General features: G+C 44.3%; 1 protein-coding gene across 2 annotated transcripts in view; it reads left to right on the top strand.

Annotated features, from left to right (window-relative positions):
- Positions 1-24,665, top strand: part of LOC306923432 (tetraspanin-18B-like) — a 71,622-nt gene that overhangs the window by 31,389 nt on the left and 15,568 nt on the right. For both annotated transcript variants that reach the window (XM_079501527.1, XM_079501528.1), the window contains exons 2-3: positions 6,652-6,728; positions 24,213-24,308. In XM_079501527.1, the coding sequence (XP_079357653.1) occupies positions 6,726-6,728; positions 24,213-24,308 (99 nt within the window). In that variant the 5' untranslated portion in view covers positions 6,652-6,725. The remainder of the gene's footprint in view (positions 1-6,651; positions 6,729-24,212; positions 24,309-24,665) is intronic.

Here is a 24,665-nt window from a genome sequence, read left to right as displayed (position 1 = left end):
GAGCTACACACGGATGACATTCTCTCCAACGAGGAGCCTGGAATGAACATATCAAAACTTCCTTTAGGAAGCACACATGTATGGGGCATACAATTGGTAGGTGGTGGCAATATTTTTGTTAACACCTTTTCTGCCAGAACTTTCAAATGGATATGAAACTAGAGGACAATAACTGACTCCAACTTTTAGGAAATAATTATTTGGTCAACTACACACGCTACAAGTTTAAATTCAGTCAGTCTGCTAACCATGCGTGGATAGGACCAATCTATGGCTGTGTATTTGGAATACATGAAATGTATGTAAGATCACAGACATTTTAGGGCTATTAACTTGTAAACTGAGGATATCCATCTAATATAACCACTGTATCTGTACTTGGTTTAAAGATTTAATGTCGTCTTACCTGGAAGCTTGTGCAATAGCCTGTCGTGCTCTCTGCCATGACCCATAGTTTGACTCCCCATTTTATGGGCTTATTGGGGAGATACTGTCTGAAAGCGAGACGTCCCTTGAACTTCACCATGCTCTCGTCCACGCTCACGTTGCCATTCACCTCGTAGAGCTCCTGGAACCGAGAGGTGAGGTAGTCCATGAACCACCTCATCCTCCACATCTTGTCAGTTTTGTCTATTTTTGCATCTTTATCCTCAAGTTTTAGATACCTAGGAAATTCACGCAGATATAGACACATTAGTTACCTGGGAACCCCCCCCCCCACACACACACACACACACACACACACACACACACACACACACACACACACACACACACACACACACACACACACACACACAAAAAGCTACTATGGACTATGGTCACTGTAGTATACCTGCTGTTATTAATGCAGTAGTATGTTATTGTTTATACCTGTCTGTGTGCATGAAACGGGTGACCACATGGTCTCTAGAACCCAACAAGGCCTCAACACCTTCATTATAACTAGTACTACTATAACAATGGCGTCATCATCACCACAATCAATTTGTATTATTAATGTTTTTTACCTCCAGATAGAGCAAAATCGGTCCCGCGACATGTGTTTGGGGAAGCTGGTCTTGAACAAATCCTTCTTTTGTCGCCAATAATCCCTCCGAACGGGTATCACCACGAGCCCCATGGCAATGCAGAGCCCGATAAAAGTCCTCATCTCGGTCTGGCTCACGCGAGACCACCTCGCCGACTTTGCCTTCTTCGGCGTCTCGGCGTTCCACTGCTCGTAGTATTGGTTGGTTTTGTCGACCATATGCTGCCACAGCTCGTCCGTCCAGACGTGTTCAAACGCCTGCAACGGGGTTGCGTTCGGGGGCAGAGGGACCTTGCACCCCGGCTTGCGGTTGAAACGGCACGTAGTGTTGTAGTGGTAATTCTTCGTCTTCCAACCCTGGTCAAAGCCTCCGGTGAATTCCTCTTCGGCCCCTACATACATGTCTCTACTGTATTGGTCCTTGTCCAAGGCGTCCGACTCCAGATCAAACTCTGGATCAAACTCTGGATTCTCGTCCTCCTCGTCGTAATAGTCACTGTCGGCACTGACGTCGGAAAGGTCCCCGCCGTTGGGCATCACCACCTCTTCCGTCTGACAGACAGACATGATGTCCGAAATTTCTCCGTTGGGTAGCACTGTCTGAAAGACGGACATGAGGTCGGAAAGCTCTCCGTCACTAGGCGGCACCGTAGGGCCGGCAGACACGTCGGAATTGTTTCTGCCGTTGGGTGGCGGTGTAGGACAGACATACATGTTGGAAACGTCTCCGCCGAGATTTATGTAAGAAATTTCTTCAGAGCTAGATGTAGGAGACATGGACATGTCACCGCTGCTAGGTGTCACTGCAGGACAGGCAGACATGCTGTCGTAAATGTCTTCGCTGCTAGGTGACATGTTAGAAATGTCTCTGCCGCTAGGGGGCACTGTAGGACGGACAAACTTGTTGCCAGAAATGTATCCGCTACTAGGTGGCACTGTAGGACAGGTGGACATGTTAGAAAAGTCTCTGCCGCTAGGGGGCACTGTAGGACGGACAAACTTGTTGCCAGAAATGTCCCCACTGCTAGGTGGCACTGTAGGACAGGCGGACATGTTAGAAATGTCTCTGCCGCTAGGGGGCACTGTAGGACGGACAGACTTGTTGTCAGAAAAGTCTCTGCTACTAGTTGGCACTGTCTTGACGTCAGAAATGTCTCCATTGCTAGGTGGCACTCTCTTGACCTCGGAAATGTCTCCGCTGCTAGATGGCATTATCTTGACGTCAGAAATGTCTCTGCCACTAGTAGGTGTCACCGCTGGAGAGACAGACACGTCAGAAATTTCTCCACGGCTAGGTGACACTGTCTTGACGTCAGAAATGTCTCCGCGGCTAGGTGACACTGTCTTGACGTCAGAAATGTCTCCGCGGCTAGGTGACACTGTCTTGACGTCAGAAATGTCTCCGCGGCTAGGTGACACTGTCTTGACGTCAGAAATGTCTCCGCGGCTAGGTGACACTGTCTTGACGTCAGAAATGTCTCCGCGGCTAGGTGACACTGTCTTGACGTCAGAAATGTCTCCGCGGCTAGGGGACACTGTCTTGACGTCAGAAATGTCTCCGCGGCTAGGGGACACTGTCTTGACGTTATTGTCTCCGCCACAAGCCGTCACTGTCTGACTGACGGACACGTCAGAAATGTCTCCACCGCGAGGTGTCACTGTGGCAGAGACAGACACGTCAGAAATGTCTCCACCGCGAGGTGTCACTGTGGCAGAGACAGACACGTCAGAAATGTCCCCACCGCTATCTGTCACTGGCGGACCAACAGACCTATCAGAAATGTCTCCGCTGCTAGATGGAACCGTCTGACTGAGGGACATGTCAGACATCTTTCTGTCGCTAGGTGGCTCTATCTTGATACCGTAAATGTCTCTGGCACGAGACGTCACTGTCGTAGAGGCCGACGTGTCTCCACTGCTAGGTGGCGCTGTCTTTTTTCTTTTTTTGCTAGGTGGCGCTGTCTTGACATCAGAGATATCTTTGCCGCTCGATTGCACCGTCTGACTGACGGACTTGTCCGAAATGTTTCTGTCGCTAGGTGGTTCCGTCTTGATCTTAGAAATGCCTCCGCTGCTAGATGCCACTGTCTTGACGTCAGAAATGTCTCCATTGCTAGATGCCACTGTCTTGACGTCAGAAATGTCTCCACTGCTAGATGCCACTGTCTGGACATCAGAAATGTCTCCACTGCTAGATGCCACTGTCTTGACGTCAGAAATGTCTCCACTGCAAGGTAGCGATGTCTGACTGAGAGACATGTCAGAGATGTATCCGCTGCTAGGTAGCGATGCCTGACTGAGTGACATTTCAGACATGTCTCCACTGCTAGTCTGACTGTCGGACATATCTTCGCTGCTGGGTTGCACTGTCGGACGGACAGACTTGTCAGAAATGTCTCCGTCTCTGCTGCTCGGTCTGTCGGAAAGGTTTCCGTCGTTAGGTGGCGCTCTCTGAGAGACGGACACGTCAGAAATGTCTCCGCCTCTAAGTGTGTCAGGAATGTCGCCACCGCTAGGTGGCGCCGTTACTCCCTCTGCCGTTGTGTCCTCTGTGTCCATTGTGTCCACTTTGTCGTCCGTGTCCATTGCGTCCTCGGCGTCCATTGCGAATTAGGCGGAAGGAAGAAGAAAAACAAAATAGTCCCTTACAGCGAAAACATTTGGATGAAAACTCCCACCATGCACCGTGACGCTCCCGCGGGTGTATTCTAGTCGATCAGGATTGCATTTCCATTGGCCACGAGACAGGAAACGGAAACCACAAAACGCTGGTGACTCGGTTTGAATGGATCAAAGGTCGTCGCTCTGTTGTGTATGTGCAGTATAGTCCTATGTGCCCACGGTGCACAAATACACTGTCTCTGTCTTTCTCTGTTGTCTGTCTGTCTCTCTGTCTTACCCTCTGTCTTGTCTGTCCGTCTCCCAGTATCTCTCTCTCTCTCGCTCCGGCTCTCTCCTATTGTGTTTCCTCCATGTCTTGAGCAGACCCCTCCCCCCCTCCACATGCCATGCAGCGAGCTTGCACGGTGCAGACAGTGCAGGAAGGAATACACACCATTTCTCTCTGTCTCGATCTTTCGCTCTATCGCGCCGCTCTGTCCGCGTGTCTGTCCGTCTGTATGCCTGTCTGTCCGTCTGTTGTCTTGTCTGTCTGTCCGTCCGTCCGTCTGTCCGTCTGTCTTGTCTATCTCCCTGTATTTCTCTCTCTTTCTCTCTCCTTCTCGCACTCCCGTCTCTCTCCTATTGTGTTTCCTCCATTTTCTGAGCAGAGCAGCAATCCCCTCCCCCCTCCACATGCCATGATTCCATTGGTTGCTCCACTTTTCCCCAGAGCCCGTTTCCATAGAAACTGAAACCTGAACATTCTGTCCTGTTGCCACGTATGTGCGTGTGTGTGTGCGTGTTTGTGTGTGTGCCTGTGTCTGTGTGTGTACAATGTGTGTGTGTGTGTGTGTGTGTGCATATGTGTGTGTGTGTGTGTGTGTGTGTGTGTGTGTGTGTGTGTGTGTGTGTGTGTGTGTGTGTGTGTGTGTGTGTGTGTGTGTGTGTGTGTGTGTGTGTGTGTGTGTGTGTGTGTGTGTGTGTGTGTGTGTGTGTGTGTGTGTGTACAATGTGTGTGTACAGTGTGTGTGTGTGTACTACAGTGTGTGTGCTGTTTAGTGCGTTTCTCCTCTCAGTCTGTCTTGCATTGAGTTGTTTAGATAGAAATAGTTTAGATAGATCTGCGCTATATGATAGACTGGAAACCCCCACATTGTGAGCTTGTAGACCGTTTTGTGTGCAGGTTTTGCACCGGATATTGCGAGCCTGGAATCGGGACAGACAGACAGACAGACAGACAGACAGACAGACAGACAGACAGACAGACAGGGCGGAACAAAAGGAGGTTGAAAGCGTTTATCTCTGTTCTCCTCGGTTCAAAGCGTCAACATGTCATAATTAGAAAGGTGTTCTTAATGAATAATTAATCAACAGGTTTGCATCAGAAGAACTTCAGAAGCTTAATGTTAAGCTTTAAGGACAGAGTGATGAGCCAGGCTTCCTGTAATAAAGCATAATTAATTAATTGATGAGGCTGGTTAGATGCTAATAGCTTACGGCCAACGCGGAACATGTTGCTGCCATTCTTAATACAAACGCCTCCAGCTGAGCAGTAAAATATTCAAAGCCTGAGTTTTCACATTACTGCACCTAATAACCAAGAGCTTCATGCATATTGAACAACTCTGACTCACTCACTTTAAGTGTTTTTGAATTTAATGTGTGGCATTGTTCATAAACTGAAGAATGAATTTAATGTGTGGCATTGTTCATAAACTGAAGAATGAATTTAATGTGTGGCATTGTTCATAAACTGAAGAATGAATTTGATGTGTGGCATTGTTCATAAACTGAAGAATGAATTTGATGTGTGGCGTTGTTCATAAACTGAAGAATGAATTTGATGTGTGGCGTTGTTTAAAAACCGAAGAATACATTTCATGTGTGGCTTTGTTCATGAACTGAAGAATTAATTTTAATAAGAGAGGCACTAAGTAACCTTTTTAAATGAATACATTTGAATGTTGTCCAATCTATATACAGTTGGAGGCCATCGATATTGTCCTTTTCTTTTTGCTGAGGTTTGCGTGATTTGCGCAAAAGGACAGTTAACCCATTTTGGGCGGGAACCCCTTTTGGTGTTTTAAACATGTTATAATTTAGCTTTTGAAAAATAGCAGATCTACAAGCTCATAGCGCGCCACCGAGTGGCGCGCTACGAGCTTTGTAGGTCTGCTATTTTTGAAAAATCGTGAAAATATTTATTTCAGAAAACTGGAGGATTTAGAAGGACTTTTTAAAATTTTGAGGTCAGGCCTAAATGGGTCAAATGATAAGGGACAATATCAGTGGCACCCAACTGTATGTTAATTCAATATAACTTCTACAATTGGGGTGGTTGTATTTTGTCTCCCTTCTCTTCTATCGCGACGTTTTGATTGTGTCAAAGCCTAAGGTCATGTCTCACCTAGACACATGATTGTGTCAAAGGTCATGTCTCACCTAGACACATGATTGTGTCAAAGGTCATGTCTCACCTAGACACATGATTGATCTGACACGATCTTTTTACCTGGTGGTCAAGATTCAATTTATCCCCTGAGCAAGCAGCAAGCAGACAGGCTCCATCAGCTTAATGGTAAAAAATGTCAGCACTTGCACAGTAAACCTGGTTCAAATCCATGGTAGAAGAGGAAAGCTATACATAGTGCAGCTTTTATGTGACTTTTAAAAAATAATTTCATTTGTTTAAAAACTGAATAATTCATTGCATTTGTTTAACAACTGAAGAATTCATTTCATTTGTTTAAAAACTGAAGAATTCATTTAATTTGTGGCATTGTTCAGAAACTGGACGTCTGATAATGAAACGATGTAATCACCTCACCCCTGTTTCTAGTACAAACAAACCACGTAGCTAGTAGTAGCAATTGAGCCAATGCTGAAACATTTTGTCCCAAAACTCCTGCCATGTACATCAACCCAAATGGCAGTTTAATCGGCAGTGGATCAATCGTTCACGTCCACTTAGTGTCGCTGTCTCCTGACCTCTGACATCTTTCTGCCTGTGTTTTGAACAGCTGATGACATCAGGAGCGCGGGGGCGGAGTCACAAACACCCTGAGAGATTGAGCTGAACTGAGAAGACGCACACATGGTACGTTAATAACTCATTCAATATCTTTCAGTCTGACCTGAGAAGAGCTGTGTTAAGATATGTAACTGTCGTGGTTCTTCCTCCGAGAACATTTGTCTCGAAAATGTATGGATTCAAGCTCATTTGTTTTAGTGTGATGAAAATAAAATTATCATGGTATGGTAAGGTATGGACGGTAAGTGATGTTTTTTAGCAACAGCAAGTGATTTTTGTTTCGTTAAAACAAGTGTTAAATAAAAATAGCTCTATTGTGATAGTAATAATAGTTGCTGTATAGAGTGTTTGTTCAGTAATTGGAGTCTCCCTGTCTCTCCAGCTTGAGCAGGAGAGACAGCTTGGATGAAATTGGCAACCCAGTGTATTTCATGTTTATCAAAGAGCTGGAGAGACAGGCTGTTACTGTACAGAGTACAGACACTCTATCTATAGCAATGATTACTATCACAATATAGTATTTAACACTACTGACAGGCTTGGCCATTGGTGTTTTCCATTTTTTTTAGGGCACAAACGCCAAATGCCAAGGCAGGAAGGCCATCAAATAAATCAAGATTTTAGTTCATTGAAAGAATTTAATATTTGTAGACTATGCTCAGCCCTGCAACAATCAAAGTCACTGAATTGGTTTAAAGATGGGGACTCAGTGAGAGTTAAGAATTTAGAATCTCAACAAAAGACCTGGCGTCTACAAGACAAGAAAGAGACACTGGTGTCTACATATTGACAAGAAAGAGAGACTGGTGTCTACATATTGACAAGAAAGAGAGACTGGTGTCTACATATTGACAAGAAAGAGAGACTGGTGTCTACATATTGACAAGAAAGAGACACTGGTGACTACATATTGACAAGAAAGAGACACTGGTGTCTACATATTGACAAGAAAGAGACAGAGGAGGCCATGAGGCATTAAGGCGGCAAGGCCACTGTGGACTCAGGGCATGCCGTTTCTCTGCCAAACTGAGGGGCCATGGCCTTCGTGACCTCCCTGAAATTCCTACCCTGGTTTAATACTGAACAAACACTAACAGGGATGATTACTATACAGAGCTTTAACTTTTTTAAAGAAAAACACCCCAAAACACCCTGTCTCTCTGTCTGTCTGTCTGTCGACAGACAGACAGACAGACAGACAGACAGAGAGACAGACAGACAGACAGACAGACAGACAGACAGGTGTATTTTGTCTCCCAAGTGTCCTAGCAGGCCAGCAGCACTCTTTGTTACACCCTGATTTGCATCGGATTCTATAGGATTAGTGTGTGTGCGTGCGTGCGTGCGTGCGTGCGTGCGTGCGTGCGTGCGTGCGTGCGTGGATAATGTTTTTTCACAGAAAACTCCTGACCTGATGAATGCAAGTTTACATGCACATCTCAGTCTCATTATCTTTGATCTCAGTCTCTTGTTCTACTCAAAGATGAATAAACCAGATCCAGTTGCTGTGTGATATGGTTTGACCGAGTTGAAACCTTGTGACTCATTAATATTCCAAAATAAATAACATAGTTTAACATTAGGTTTGACTGCAGCAGGATGTATGAGCCCCAACGGGCTCCGCCAAACTTTGGTCAACTCCACTATCATTGCATCTCTGTATGTATTTAGAATTGTATTTTATCGGCGGCATGAGGGGGGCGGTCGTGAGCCCCAAATGACTGCTGTGGCCCAACGCAAATGCATTGTCTGCATCACGGAAGTGAAGAAGTGGTGGGAACATCTGAGGGATAACGACGACATAGAGAAGCAGACGGAGGAGAGGAGTGGCGAATAATCGCATATACTGTACGCGTCACACTTTCGATGTGTACTGTAGGCAAAGGCGTCAAAATTCGTCGGCCAAATATTTCACATTTTCGTGGCGTTTATTCGTGCCGCGTCGCTAATTCGCCAATGTGTAATGACCTTTAGGATTCAAGTAAAAAAGGATCAAAGCGTGCCGATTGGCGCCGCAAAAAGGTTTCTGCCTGTTATATTGTATTAGGTAAAACTTGTTTTTTTAACAAACATGGTCCTTTAGGCTTTTTTCTCATCTTTATAAACTCAGCGTTCAAACTCCCTGTTCTGTGACGCTAATATGAAGCTTCTATGTTAAATTAAACAATTGAAGCTGACTATCTCAAATTAAACAATTGTTTCTATGTTAAACTAATGGAGCTTCTCTGTGGTGCTCTGTGGCTGGGCTGACATCATAGTTCTGCCGTTTTCCCTCTTGTTTGTATGAGGTCAGAGCATTTTACTACAAACCTTTGAAAGGCGTCTTGTTTTCACAAAGAGAGGAGAAACAGCCTTTTATTCGGAGTTGTATCCTGTTCCTGAACATGTGGTGTGTGTGTGTGTGTGTGTGTGTGTGTGTGTGTGTGTGTGTGTGTGTGTGTGTGTGTGTGTGTGTGTGTGTGTGTGTGTGTGTGTGTGTGTGTGTGTGTGTGTGTGTGTGTGTGTGTGTGTGTGTGTGTGTGTGTGTGTGTGTGTGTGTGTGTGTGTGTGTGTGTGTGTGTGTGTGTGTGTGTGTGTGTGTGTGTGTGTGTGTGTGTGTGTGTGTGTGTGTGTGTGTGTGTGTGTGTGTGTGTGTGTGTGTGTGTGTGCGTGCGTGCGTGCGTGCGTGCGTGCGTGCGTGCGTGCGTGCGTGCGTGCGTGCGTGCGTGCGTGCGTGCGTGCGTGCGTGCGTGCGTGCGTGCGTGCGTGCGTGCGTGCGTGCGTGCGTGCGTGCGTGCGCGCGCGCGCGTGCGTGCGTGTCACTCATTTGACAAATGGCTGCAGGTCAAGCTGCTACTAAAGAGCCCGGCTGTGGCTCTTTTGTTTGGCGAAACAGGAACCAACTGGTGTGAACACACAGACACACGCACATGCACACACGCACACACACTTTCACCAGCACACATCCTTGTGTTGCCATGGCTACCAAAGTGCTTCCAGCAAAACCAAGTTTACAACCTTCAGAAGCATGCAAGTGTGTTGGGAGCTTTTAGTCAGTGGTGGACAAAGTATATACAGTGATCTCAAGTAAATACTCAGTATTTAAAAGAAGGGGAGAGCCGTCCCTTTTGTAACGTTTTGCACTTCACTCTTTTACTCGGCTGTCTTTTTACCCACATATGTAATATTTTCAAGCAAAGGACCTACACATGTCCGCTATCATGAACCACTGCAAGTTTTTCAATTGATGAAACAGGTTGGGAGTTATTAAACCGAACGTGGACGCTTTTCCAATGATAATTTGTTTGCGCACATGGAACTAATTGGTACTGCATGTTCTATAAATGTAACAATGCAAAAAAAAAATGGCATTAAACAAATCCTTTTCAGCTTAAATCGATTATATTTCATTCAAGCAACCATTGTTTTCGGAACAGGGATGTGATAAGAAAATGTATCAAACGGGAATAAGGGAATTGTTATAGGCCTGTTTATTGGACTATCAGATAACTCTCTCACGGTATTGACGCAACAGCGTTTGAGTGACTTCGATTTATTCTTGAACCAATGGAAATCTATTTACAAGCACTTGTTTAACATTCCTCCGCTAAGACACAGTTTTCGGACATACAAAGTTTACACCTGACAGACGGACTGTGATGATTTGCACCTGAGAATGGAATGATAGGTTTAACCCTGCGTTTCAGCTAGCTGTAGTTTCTGTTCTGTGTCAGGACATGTAGAGGGGTGTGTGTGTGTGTGTGTGTGTGTGTGCGTGCGTGTGTTTTTTTTGGGGGGGGGGGGGGGGGGCATTTAAGTGAGTGTTTAGAGGGTGTGTGTGTGGAGGGGGCGGGGTTGGGGTCATTTTAAGTGAGTGTTTATTCTGCTGAGTGTGTCTTTGTGTTTCTGCTCCCCTGAGGAAGGGGGGGAGGGGGGGGGGGGGGGGGCAGAGTCTGTAAATCATAAGCTTTTCTTCCTTTTGTTTCCTTATGACCATCTGGGGGGGGGGGGGGGGACAGAGACCCCCATTACATAGCCTACTGTATACAAATTTGTTGCACATTAAATTCTTTCATAATTTGTATACATAGCTTCATAGACGTCTTTGACAGCGCTGTCATCATCAGTGTTTGGTTATTTATTTATGTATTTGTTTACATGTTATATTCTTTCAAATTACATGTTGGATTCATGTTAATGTTGGCAGGCCCCCTGTTGTAACTCCGAGGACCCCCTATGGGTCCCAGACCCCCTGTTGAAGACCCATGCTGTAGGAATTACAAAGAGCTGAGGTTCTACTAAGTAACATGCATCTAACTATAAATGTGCCACGTCTCTGCGTGCGTGCGTGCGTGCGTGCGTGCGTGCGTGCGTGCGTGCGTGCGTGCGTGCGTGCGTGCGTGCGTGCGTGCGTTGACAATGGGTATTATTAGCTTCCCAAGTTGCATCGTTCCCAAGTACTGTAGGCCGGTGGCCGGCGGGTCTAGTACAACTTAAGCCCTCATAAAAAAAGAGACATTTTGAGAGCGTATAATGAAACTGATTCAATTAGTTACCAACTCTCCATCATTTAGCTGGGGACCACCTGGAACCCCCTCAAGGACAAGGTCAGGTCACGTGTCTGTATATTCCACATAGGTCCAAGGACGAGCTAAAAAAACTACTACTTAAAATGTTTTTCTAGAACGGAAGAATTCCATAAAATAAAAATAGAAAAACAGTGGTTCTCAACCTGTGGTACGTGTACAGGCCCCCTCTGGTGGTACGCAAAGGAATCTCCCCAAAAAATAAGTGGAGTGATGTTAAGAGATCAATGGAAATGTTCTATTGTCTTTTGTGGCCAAAAAGCATATTTTACACAGAAGGTGAGTGGCTTTCCACCAAGGAGAAGAATAATAATAATAAACTTTTTTTTGTATAGCACCTTTCATACATAAATGCAACTCAAAGTGCTTCACAGGGCAGAACATAAAAATAGCAAAAAAAAACCCACAGGCAAGCAGTTAGAAAGATAAAACAATGGTAAATAGCATAGAAAATAAAAGCATAAAAACATAGATGGACGAAAAACAAAGCACACAGCAAATCAGTCAGAACAGAGATGTTAAAAACTCAAACTAAAAGCAAGAGTAAAAAGGTGACGGTTCTAATAGGCTTTCAACACATTAGAACCGTCTTTGTTTTGGTGAGTAGCAAGAGGCTGCGTTACCAGCGTTATGGGGCAATGCCCGAAAAGTCATATAGCGTCAAGGAGAACTCCTGACGCTATGTGCACTGGCTGGAACTCTATACTTAGGCAGTCTAGGCTACCCCATTTAGGCCTGACATCGAAATTAAAAATATGTCTTCTAAATCATGACAGTTTTCTGAAATACCTATGTTTCTATATCAGCGGTGCTCAATATTTCATGTCAAGGACCCCCAGAATTGTATGTAATTGGCCGCCAACCCCCATCTGAAAATATGTTGTTCCAGGGACGCACGCCCCCGGAAGCAACGATTTCAGTAAAAACGTTCACTCTGAAAGAATATATTTTCCAAGTTTTGCGCCATTTTCACGATTTTTCTAAAATAGCAGACCTACAATTTTCAATAGCTAGTAGAACAGAATGCTTAAAACACCAAAAGGGGTTCCCGCCCGAAATGGGCTATTAGACCGCCGTACAGTGGCACCATTCATCATGTTAATGCTATATATCTCTTGCTCTAAAAGGTTGAGAACCACTGCTGTAGAGTGAGAGATGCCCAGGGGCGCACAACACCAGAGGGATCTCCTCTGACCTTGTTCCCCCTAGAAAGCGGCACAAACATGGGGGGAAAATCTATTATACTAAGTACCGCCGCCAAAATGGAACTCTGTTATTGTATCACATGGTGAGGATATCCCACAACGTGTCCACGAGCCAACATTTGACCTCATCTTCTTCATCACGCGTCCTGTAGACACCGCTGGGACGTAGCATATAGCGCTGGGATGTAGCATAGCGCTAGGACATTCAATGTCAACCTCTGTGTTCTCTCTTATCCGAGAGCTTGGAGGATTAATTCCATTGTGAAAGGGGGGGGAGTAGGTATTAAAACCTGACTGATGCTAGGCAGTTTGGGAGCATCCTAGACCGCTCAGTGCCCACCCATATTATGTTGTACAATTAAGGCACAAAAAAGGCACAGTAAGTTTTTTGTTTGTTTATATATTCAAAAACTGTGTGTGTGTGTGTGCGTGTGCCGTGTGTGTGCGTGTGTGTGTTGTCCTGGTCAGAGAACGTGTGTCGTCTTTGGGGCTGTTTTTTTCTCGTCTTTTCGTTTTGCTAAATTGAGAGAGAGAGAGAGGGCGAGATACTGGAGAGATATGAAAATGAGTTTTTAATGGAGATGAAGGGTGCAGCTGCATGCATGCATCACAACACTGTCTCTCTCTCACACACACACCGTCACACACACACACACACACACACACACACACACACACACACACACACACACACACACACACACACACACACACACACACGTATACGTGCTACAGCGGTGCCCATGCACCCAGAGGGGGGGGGCACCTATTAGCACCCTCTCTTGGGTTCAATTAAAGGTGATCATTTAGATCATTTAGAGAAAGCCAATGACATTTAAGGAGGTCAAGGCCTGCCTTCATGATGTCAGTCTCACACACACAGTGTCTGTATTAATGATGGTTCTGTATGCATAGAAGCATCTACCGTGTCTACAGCTGGGTTCTGTATGTGTTGTTGTGTTAACCCAGTAAGACTTGAGGCCGATTCTACAATGTCAAAAACAAAAAAAAATCAGCCGAACACCTGCCTGTAGAAAAATACAGGGATGTGGGCGGGGAAACAAACCTACCTTGTTCTATCCACCATATGCAGACCGCGACCATCTTGTGTTTGTTTCGTAAAAATTCACTGTAGACATGTTATGACTCGAGTTACTTTCTGTCCTTGCAGGTGATTCTTTTTCTAAGTGTTGCAGTTTGGAAGTGCTCGTTAGATATCACTCAACTGCCCTGGTTGCGTATACCACCTGTTTTGAATTTGCACATAATGCAGGAAGGCAGCAGGACATTGCTTTACTGAAAACGAGAGCTTCCAAACTCTGATGCCAAGATGGCTGCGGTCTGCAAATGGTCACTAATGTCACTGAGCATCATGAAGCTACCCAATGACTCACCCACCTTCAGATATCAGCATTCAGCAACATTATGAAAACCACAAACATAAAGCAAGTCACCGGGACTAAAGGTGGCCTTACACTAGCCGATAATCGGGCATTTTTGACGCTCGGGGGGTGCCCGACCGCTCAAAGCGCGATCGGGATCGGCCCGATCAACATCAAGAATGTTTGATATTTGCTCTGCCCCGCTCCGATTATCCTGTAGTGTGTGGTGCTATCAGATTTCAGATTGAAAAAAATTGGCTAGTGTAAGGCCACCTTTAGTGTTCTAGGGTTAAGGTCTGTAACTATGTATCCAAATATACCATAACATAAAAACAAATACAAAAAAGTTTCCAGAAATTATTCCAACTCAACTGTGATGGAACCGATTCTTGTTCCTCGACGTGTGTGTGTGTGTGTGTGGGGTGGGGTGCTTGAATATAGACCCTCCTCATTAATTGTGCTCGGAGGTGTCAAGCTCAAGGAGAAGGCATCGAGGGAGGTTCTATTTATGCAGGCAGAGAGAGAGAGGTTCTCCACTGTGTCTTCCTTATCTGTTAATTACACACAGGCTTGACATACCGACAGCGAGGGTCTCTCTCACTGCCAGGGTCTATTTATACCCATAGTGAAGGTCCCATTATGTTATATTTATACAGATACATGAAGGCTCTCCAGTATGTTATGTTGAGAGTGAGGGTCCCACTATGGCATATATTTATAATTACCGGTATGTTATATTTAATCACATTTTTGTTTGTTTGTTTAGTTTTAGTTAGTCAGTCGTTGGATACATTTTCATTTTGTTTTAGTCTAGTTTTAGTCAACTAAACATAACATTTTAGTCGGTTAAATCTACAGTTTATTTTGTCGACAATGTATTTTGTCTGGGGACTTCGTCGTATTTTACGCTTGGTTTCGTGCATGAAAGCTGAAATTCAGAAGAATAGGATTATGCTTCTGCCATAGAAGCTAGTAAAGGTTCAAGGCCCATTTGGCCATTCCATGACTTATAAAATATTCACCAGTGAGGTGAGGAGAGGAGTATATTCTGTAGAAGACTATATTTTCAGACACCAAACTAACACCAAACTAATTGTCTTTTAGTCCTACTGGATATATTCTCCACTAGTCCCTTCCTAATAGTCTAGTTTTTTATTTGTTGACAAAATTGTCAATATATTTAGTCTTAGTTTTAGTCATCATAGCTGAGTTTTAATTTCATTTTTATTTAGTTTGAATAGGTGAAAATAGGTGGTCGACGAACATTTTTCGTCATAGTTTTAGTTTTAGTTAACGATATTAACACTGGAGTTAGGGTCTCACTATGTTATACATAGTGAAGTTCTCAGTATATTATACCTCAGGACTCTCTGGAGCTTTCCATAGACATTTAGGGTGCTTCTTTAGGACACACAGTGAGTGACACACATGCGTTACGCCCCCCCTAGTGAGACCTTTCACTGTCGGGTGTAAAGAATACGTTGGCTTGATGGCCCAGGTATCGGAGGAGACCTGAGGCTTTCTTCACGCTCCCAATGACTGATTGTGGGGGTTAGCAGAGATGGAGTACTTGTAGAGAGGCTGGGGAATTGGGAATTGGCTATACTAAATTGGGACTTGAAGGGGAGGAAATGTTTTTTTGTCTGGAAGGGGCACAAATCATTCATAGTCTGGATTTTCGGTGTTTTGCACAATAACAGTCTGCCCACGATCTCTGTGATTCAAACAGTAGGCTACGTTTGTTTACCTCAGTCACTGATACTAAAATCTGATATTTTATTTTTTCTATGAACCTGTGACTTGACACCCATACTGTTATAAAACGGAAATAAAAAGATTTTGAAAATAAAGTTATTGTTTTCCATTGCATGTATGCAGTATTACAGTGTTTTATTATGCTGTGATCAGGGCGCCCTTGAAAAAGAGAGCTTGCTCCCAATGGGCTCTTCCCTGAATAAATAAAGGAAAAAGATGCTGAGAGTGAAGGTCCCTCCTCTCAGTTTTGGGGGGGGGGGGGGGGGGGGGGTCTCTCCACTATGTCTTCCTTATCTGTTCATTACACAGAGTTGACAGGAAGGTCGACGCATAAAGTGAAAACTGACTGGTTCCATGGTGGAGTCTCCTCCAAACATCTCTCTCTCTCTCTTATCTCTCTGGTTTTGGAGACTAAAGACTAAAGAAGTCCCGTAAGATTTTGGTCTGGCCGATAAATTGATTGCCCCAGAGCAACACGAGGCACCCCCATGCTTCGCTGTAAGCGAGGTGTTCTTTTCTGTATTCTGCTTCATTCATTCTTCCCGCTTGATTCTTTTTCATCACTCCATTTATATGGTTTTCAGCGTTTTGGAGTAGACTTTCTCCATGCTTTGAAGTGGTGTATACGAGTTGGAGTTCGGGCAAAATTGAGCCCTGGAACCTCAGTTCCAAGTCTTGCTGAAGGTCTTTTGCAGTCACTCAAGTGTTCCCATCTGCTCCTCAAGGATCTGGTTGGCAGCCATTTATAGCTTCCTCATTCTAACAAGTCCAGGTTGTGTAGCCACTGCTCCTTTAACATTGGCTTGTTCGGAAGTCCGGGAAGATTATACTGTAGAATAGCTATTTAGAGTCTCCTCATTTCAACCCCATTGAAAATCTCTAATGGCATTTGAAGAAGGCGGTTGCAAAACACAAGTCCAAGAATATGAGTGAACCAAAGGCCTTTGCACATGAGGAGTGGTGCTAAGATTGCTCATATGAATTATGCTGCCATGCAGAAGCTGGTTCCTGGCTCTGCATCACGTTTGCAGAAGGTCATGACAGCAAATGGAGGCTCTAAAAAGTAGTAACCCAGACCTGAGGCCGATTTATACAAATGCCTTCTAGAGTGAGTAGTTCTCACACTTTCACGATTTTTCTAAAATGTTCGAAAATAGCAGATGAACAAGCTTGCAGCCTGTCACTTCGTGCCGCGCTGTGAGCTTGTATATCTGCTATTTTTTAATAGCTAAAACCTAAAATGACACAGAACAGATGTTTTCCTACTTTGAATAGGTTAAAGACACTTACATTCTGAGCCACTTACATTAAACGTGGCATTTTGTGTTTTAATATGGAGAAACCCCTCGTAATATCAGCAGTGTTGAGCTATATTTACATTGTTCTTGTTTGATTTATTTCTTTCATAGAGTTGAATTTATCTTTATGTTAAAGATAAATTAAGATGCATAGGCCGAAACGTTGCTGTTTCCCTATTACAAGTTGATTCACTGCATTTGAAGACAGTGTGCGGGTGTTTGTTCCTTTTTCATTGTCGGGCACCGTACCCTCTCCTATGCACCTGTCGCCTGTAGGTGTGCAAAAGCCTTGCTTTTTATAGAGTTGAATTTAAAATGTTTCCAATAGATGCCTTATCAGACGACGTCACACTGATAAGAAACGGCATGCGCGCGCATAAAGGCAGCAGAAGAACACCACCTCTCATAAGATGCAATGGAAAAGTTCTAACTGCACTCAGGTGTAAAAAATGCCCCATCAAACTTTCAGATGCTGTTTTTCTCCCAGTGTGGAGGAAGAATGATTAGGATTTTTATTGTGATCTCTCACCCTTGAAATATATAATCCTTGGTTTCTGTTGTGTTTGAACAATAATAGCAATTCAAAACAGTTGTCCTCAAAACCACACCTCCAGTCGCTGTCATAAGAACGGGAGGTGCGCTCATGAACACGGCAGCAGAGCCTATTTGTGCACGGCTGCACGCGCACCTGCAGTCCATCAAGTATAATTTATGCTTCGTCCCGCGATGGTGTCGCGCACGCAGACCTCTACGCTCACAACAGTCGCATCTGCGATGTGAGCTTGTATATCAGCTGTTCTCTGTGCGCAATACTGTTGGGCTTTGAAGTATACATGTCTCCTAGGGTGCATCTCACTAGCCAACTCACAAGAGGAGGTTGAATGGACTGAAACCAGCGCTCCCCAAAACAACAGGTTTGGAGATCTGTTGGGAATTGATTACATGAAACAGTCACCCGTGCGCCCAGTCCCAATGTTTGTAAACAAATAATTGGTCTATAAACCAGCTTTGCAGCGGTGCAGTATTCCGGCGGCAGAGACAGTGTATCCTTTGGCATAGAAACAATGTGTTGAGGATGTTGGTCTAAAGATGGGTCTCCTGGGGGTGTGAAGTGTGTCCCTGTCCACATTAGTATAAATATATATTTTGTATATATTTAAACTTTATATTTGTACAGTATACATGCAACACTGCAGCAGCAACAGTCCACAGAGACTGTAGTAGCCGGTCTGAGCCCCGGTCGGCTCGGTAGGTTGATCGATGAGGCTCTGCGTTCCCCTGGGATTCCTGGGAAAGAGCCAGTTTGTTTACTCTGCACTTTCTCCACACGCAGACGCGCACACACACACACACACACACACACACACACACACACACACACACACACACACACACATTCACGCGTACACGTGTGGCAGGGGTGATTTATACAGTGTGCTGATGCTGCGCTGCCCACTCCCCCCTCTCAAACCCTCCTCTTCATTTTTAAACATCGAATGCATTTTAATCATGAAAAAAAAAGAAAGCCGCCCGATCCGACAGTGGTACGACCCTGGGGGAGTGATGGAGAGGTGTGGGGGGTGGGGGGGGGGGGTGAGAGAGAAAGCAGACATTCAGTTTTTTGGTGACGTGACTTAAAGGAGCATTCACCCATTGTCATCCTTATCTTCATATAATTGGTCCTCACTCATTCATAGTCTGGATTTTCGGTGGTGAGGTGACCACCGCTCCGGTGGTGAGGTGACCACCGGAGCTGAAATAACTTTGAGCGGTGGTGAGTAAAAACAGAGAAGGGCTGGGGCGGTGGCAGTGGTTTGCTCTTCACCGCGGCTTGTGACGTCATGTTGTAGTTCGGTGGTCACCCCACCACCGAAAATCCAGACTATGAATGAGCCTTAATGCTCATTATATAAAATGATGAGACCATTTCTATCTACTCGCCCAAGTGTCTCAAGGCCTATTCATACATACTCCAGTTTTAGGTGATAAGGTGACTACCAAAACGGTGGTTTAGTAAAAACAGAGAGGTGTGTTTGGGTGAGCGGTGAGTTGCTTATACCACCGCGGACACCGGGACATCATGTTGTAGTTTCCGGTGGTCATGACAGTTCACCCTTGCCTACCTGTGTGACATCATCGGCGTAGGCAGGTTTTGGTGATTTCAAAACGTATAATTTAGTTTTGTATATGCAAGAACAATGTCTTCTATTTCAGCATGCTGACTTCCCAGGAGGAGATAGACTGTGGTGGTTTCTATTAGCATGCAACCCTCATCGATGATGTCACTGGTAGGCAGGTTTCTGAACTGTCCACGGCCCACCAATGAGACACAGAGTGAGTAGACAGAAATGGTGTCGTATTATAATGAGCATTATGAGGACCTATTTTATTGAACATGGGTGACATGCTCCTTTAAACTCTGAACCCCCTCCCCATGCACCTATGGGCCCGCTCTCACGGCCAAGGGGGGGGTTAATTTATGTAAATCTCAATTAAGACCGCCTGTGACCTCGTTAGCTCGTTCACATGGGAGGGGCGGGGGGGATGAGTAATTAATAAAACTCTGTAATCTCCACAGCTGATCAATATATATTCATATCCTTATGATAATCATTAATATTTGCATATCATCATGATCATCGTGAATATTTGCACGTAATTATAATTTACAGCAGTGGTTCTCAAACTTAATTCATGTCAAGGACATGACTAGATGTAGCTGGCCCCCATCTGCCATCTGAAATGTGTGCCAAGGAGCAATGGAAGACACGATTTGTGTTAAAAATGTTCATTCAAATATTATGATACAATATTTTTTTTTATAGACAAACAAAATTTGGTTAAAGTAGTTAAAAGGACTTTGATGTTGTATTAACTCATTTTGCTGGGGAGGCCCCTCAAAGACGCCTGGGGTGTCCCCGGACCCCACCTTGAGAAGCACTAGTTAAAGGGTGAACTGATGAAGGAAGGACGTATTGTGTCTATGCCAACAAACACAGATACTGAAACCATGCACAGACAGACAGACAGATGCAGAGAGAGAGAGAGAGAGAGAGAGAGAGAGAGCACATTATTCAGAGCTGTGAATGAGTACTGTACATTAGGAGATTACCGCTAATATATTCACTGGAAAGACGTTCTTTCTGTTTCTTTCCCCCCAGCTACTCTGCAGTGGTGTGTGTCATTAGCAGTGTCCTCGCTCTGCAGACAAACATGATATTTTTTTAATCTTCTTCTTTTTGCCCTCGCTTCAGACGATCACCGCTGGAGAGGAGAGTTCTAATTACTTCCTCACAGCTGCGAGCATCCTTACTTTTCTGCCAACTCATTAATTCTCTTGTCTCGCTGAGCTGTGAGATAATTCTTTCCGTTTTAAAGTAGTTTTTTTTAATCAAATACAAAACCCGGCATTGGTTTTCCAGCCAACTCTCCCTAAGCGAAACCACTCGTTTATTTGTAGGTTCAAGTTTTGTGTTTTATTGTTAGAGCTTGTGTTAGGGTTTTTTCTGTTCATCTTCCTTCAGACAATGCAGCACCATGAGGTAACTATAGAAACATGCCAACCTGTGGAACTGCGAGTGTGGTTAAATATTGTTCAATTAGAAGAGTTGAGTTGGGTATGTCACCGTATACTGTCCAATTAGATGAGGGCAAAGTGCACACATGCCTTGGGAAGAGTTCCGAATCGCTGGCAAATCGGAGGGGAGAATAGAGAGTTATTGCACGATTTAAACGTTTTTAAAGGATTTAAGCGCTGGAGTGAAATAACAATAGTCTGCTTGCCTATAGGCAACCACACTAATAGTAATGACGGAGGGTTTAATAGCGTTTCCCTTTGTCCTGATTTATTTTTGTTCTTGTCATATCGTTCATGTGTCTGATTGTACAGGGAAAGAATCGTTTTAGCAGTCTGTTGCCAGTGGTCCTGTACCGCAGCATAGCCATTGTCCCATGATGTGGCATCATCTGAAAGTCTGTGGGTTGAAACCCTGAGTATATATTAATAGAGACGGCACCGGATTTCTCCTCCCATCCACTTGCATTAAGTTGCTCAAAAGCGCATGAGGCGATTTCACTCCTCCTTCCGGGTAGGAACAGAGTGCATTCTGGGATTGATTGGGCCCAAACACATGAACGCGCTGGCTGTTGACTATCATTGCATGCGTTCACGTGTGAAACAGCGTTCACTATGTCCATTTCGCCTCAGGGTTTCCTCCGGGTGCTGTCTCTATTAATATAAAACCCACCACAGACACTTAACCACTTTCACTTCCAATATGTTGAAACATATTGGAAGTGAAAGTGGTTAAGTGTGTCTGTGGTGGGTTTTATAAATATTGAAGCAATGAAAAGTAATCCAGAGCTTGTGGCTAAATAATAAAGTATATTGGATCCTTTGGAACACATGGTTATTTGTTCTTATAGCACTTACTTAAAAGTAACAGTTTTGTACATACAAGGTTGTACATTGTGTGTGTGTGTGTGTGTGTGTGTGTGTGTGTGTGTGTGTGTGTGTGTGTGTGTGTGTGTGTGTGTGTGTGTGTGTGTGTGTGTGTGTGTGTGTGTGTGTGTGTGTGTGTGTGTGTGTGTGTGTGTGTGTGTGTGTGTGTGTGTGTGTGTGTGTGTGGGGTCTTCATTAAGGTGGAGTGCTGGCCTCATCAAGCAGAGTGTTAATGTCAGCTAGGTTCTGTGTGTGTGTTATTATGGGATGGAGGGTTCATTACGTTAAGAGGAATGTGTCACTTAATGCAGTGGTAACCATGGCAACCAGCCTTTTCTCCTTGTAGATGTAACCTTCTTACATCCAGTGTTGAACAGAGTAAAGGGCCTTGCAAACGTGAAGCGAGGAACGCAGGCGTTGTTGCCTGGATCAACACAGGTCTCCTCCAGGTCTGTTGAAGAGGGGCGCAACAACGCAAGCGTAAAAAGAAAAGCTAAACCGAATCCAGGTCTGGTGAGTCGCGGGCGTGTGCACGAAACAAGCACGCACGCAACAAATTCACGGGACCGCGCTCACGTAAATATGCTTGCGTTCTCTGAGCAAAAACGCAGGTCTCATTGAAAACTATAGGCGTGTTTTATTGCTCCCCGTTTGCAAGGCCCTTAGCTCACTCAGTGCCACAGGACGCCTTTGGACGCCTCCCCCTTATTTAATGCAGTACATACTGTATATAATTAATTACATGTAATGAGTATACTTGAGTCATTTGCATAATTTAGTACATAGTATTCTACTCATTTCTAAGACAAACATTGCACTTTTGACCACCGGTGATATGCGTGTCACGTGGCCCAAAAAAAGGACAGATTTGTTGTTTTTGTTTTACCGAAATATTAACATAAAACATTCCTTCATGGACTACAATTCCCATAATGCTTTGGTGCACTGTTCCTCCATGTGGATAGGGGGAGGGCTGTCTTACTGAGACAACATGTAGTCCAGGAAGTAAGTGAGCCCAGTGTCCATGACACCATGGACACTTTTGAAATACTAAAATATCTAAAAACACCTATTACCCACATAACAACACCCAGGAAAGTGTTTCTTGTCTCCCAAACATCATTCAAATAAGATCTGGTTGCAAAAGGGGTGAAGTGGCCCTTTAAGAGCAGCTTTACACCTCAGCACTGATTTACTACACCTGGCCTACATGTCACTGTTCCATGGATTCGTCTATAGAGCGTCGCCCCTACCGGCCCCTACCAGGGCCCAGGAAATGATTCTCCGTTCATTTTCCTCATAGACATTTCAGAAAGTATTTATTTAAAGACGTTTACGCCGCGGACAAAGCCAACTCGAGTCGTGACAAATCATGACAACAAACACAATTTTTTGGGCCGAACACATAATTAGAAAGAAGAAAAAAACGGCAGGTTACACTTTTTTTGTTGTTTTTCTTCTTTGTAATTATTTGTTTGGTCCAAAATATTGTTTGTTGTCATGAGTTGTCACGACTCGAGTTGGCTTTGTCCGCGGCGTAACCGTCTTTAAATAAATACTTTTTGAAATGTCTATGGGAAAAATGCATTGGGATTCATTTCCTGGGCCATGGTAGGGGGCGGGACTGCGACGCTCTATATAGGATTTGTGTGCCTGTCAGTTCTCCATTTCTTTCTGCTGTGTATGATTGAATGAATGAATCTTTCTGCTGTGTAAGTAAAACCTCTTCAAATAGCGTATAGCATGTTTGCAAGCAACCATGTTCTACCTGAAATGGTTGAATCAGCACTGCATGCGGTAACCTTTTAAGCATTCTGGGGACAAAGATATTTATTTTGCGTGTCCCTTGTGCACCGCTTGCACAGAGACGGTAATGTATGCGCAGTTGGCCCCAAAAAAAATCCTCTTGGTCCCGTCTGCGTCCCTGGGGAGATACATGTGTCTTGAATACATATCTTTTAATGTCCCGGGGACGTCGCAATATACTCGAGCCCTGGGTTGTGGATTGATATATTTTTGGTTTAATTGCCCAGCCCTAATTGATTCCAACTTCATATTTTTTGGCTGACACTGTAGATTTGTTGCTCTGACTTCTTCTTGTTCCCTGTGTTGTTGAACTGAAGCCCGGAGGCCATGACACAGCTTTACTGCTGACACAGACTGAACTTAACTGACAGCTCTCTCTCTCTCTCTGTGTGTGTGTGTGTGTGTGTGTGTGTGTGTGTGTGTGTGTGTGTGTGTGTGTGTGTGTGTGTGTGTGTGTGTGTGTGTGTGTGTGTGTGTGTGTGTGTGTGTGTGTGTGTGTGTGTGTGTGTGTGTGTGTGTGTGTGTGTGTGTGTGTGTGTGTGTGTGTGTGTGTGTGTGTGTGTGTGTGTGTGTGCGCGCGCGCGCGTGTGCGAACATACAGCAGTGCATATTAAGATGATGATTCAAGTTTCTTTATTAGGATAAACCGGGCTTGAAGATGTACCATCTCGTTTCCAAAAGGGGGTTCCAAGACATAAATGCACGTCACAGCAGGCGCCTTACACAACACAAAAATCTAATCATATTATACTGTACATATGCATACATTAGACAAAACAGAAGATCGCATACAATGACCTGATGCGAAGCTTGAAAAGCATCACAGCCTTAGGATGGCATGAGCTCAATTTATAGATAATTTATAGATATATAAATCCATACTTTGTTTTTGTCTGTTTCTTTTTGTTACTCCCCATGTCCCCTTTCCCCAAAAGGACCACAACGGAAACAAGCCTAACGGCTTTCTTGTGTCTGTATCCTTTTGAATAAATTTTCAATAAAGTTTTCAATCAATCAATCAATATAGAACGATGCAGGTGCGTTTGTGTCACAGGCCAGAATGTGCATCAAAGTTGTGTTTTGTTTTTTGTCACACAGGGTCAGGGAGAAGCGTCGGCCAGGGGGACGGCCATGGAGGGAGACTGCCTGAGCTGCATCAAGTACCTCATGTTCCTCTTCAACTTCCTCATCTTTGTAAGTATACAGTAAGACTGCCCTCGTGTTTTTGTTTGCTAGTTTGTTTTCTATCCCGTTTTCTCCCCAATTCGTTGAGTCGTTATGCCAATTATTTCCTCCCCAAACACATCTCTGTTGTGCAGTGTTGTTTTTTAGCAGCAAATTTTGATTTTAGTTTTAGTCATTAGTCTCTTGAATAGGTTTCACTTAGTTTTAGTCACATTTTAGTCACCCGGAATGTTTTAGTGTTAGTCTAGTTTCAGTCGACTAAATGTCATAAGATTTTAGTCGACTAAATCTACAGTTGATTTAGTCGACTAAAATGTATTTTGGTGGGCCTTGATGCCGTCGCAATGACTGTTTTTACACTCACAA

The sequence above is a fragment of the Electrona antarctica genome (assembly GCF_951216825.1).
Source record: "Electrona antarctica genome assembly, chromosome: 5".
NCBI classification, from domain to species: Eukaryota; Metazoa; Chordata; class Actinopteri; order Myctophiformes; family Myctophidae; genus Electrona; species Electrona antarctica.
The sequence above is the reverse complement of the archived record's forward strand: the minus strand, read 5'-3'. Positions and strand labels throughout refer to the sequence as shown.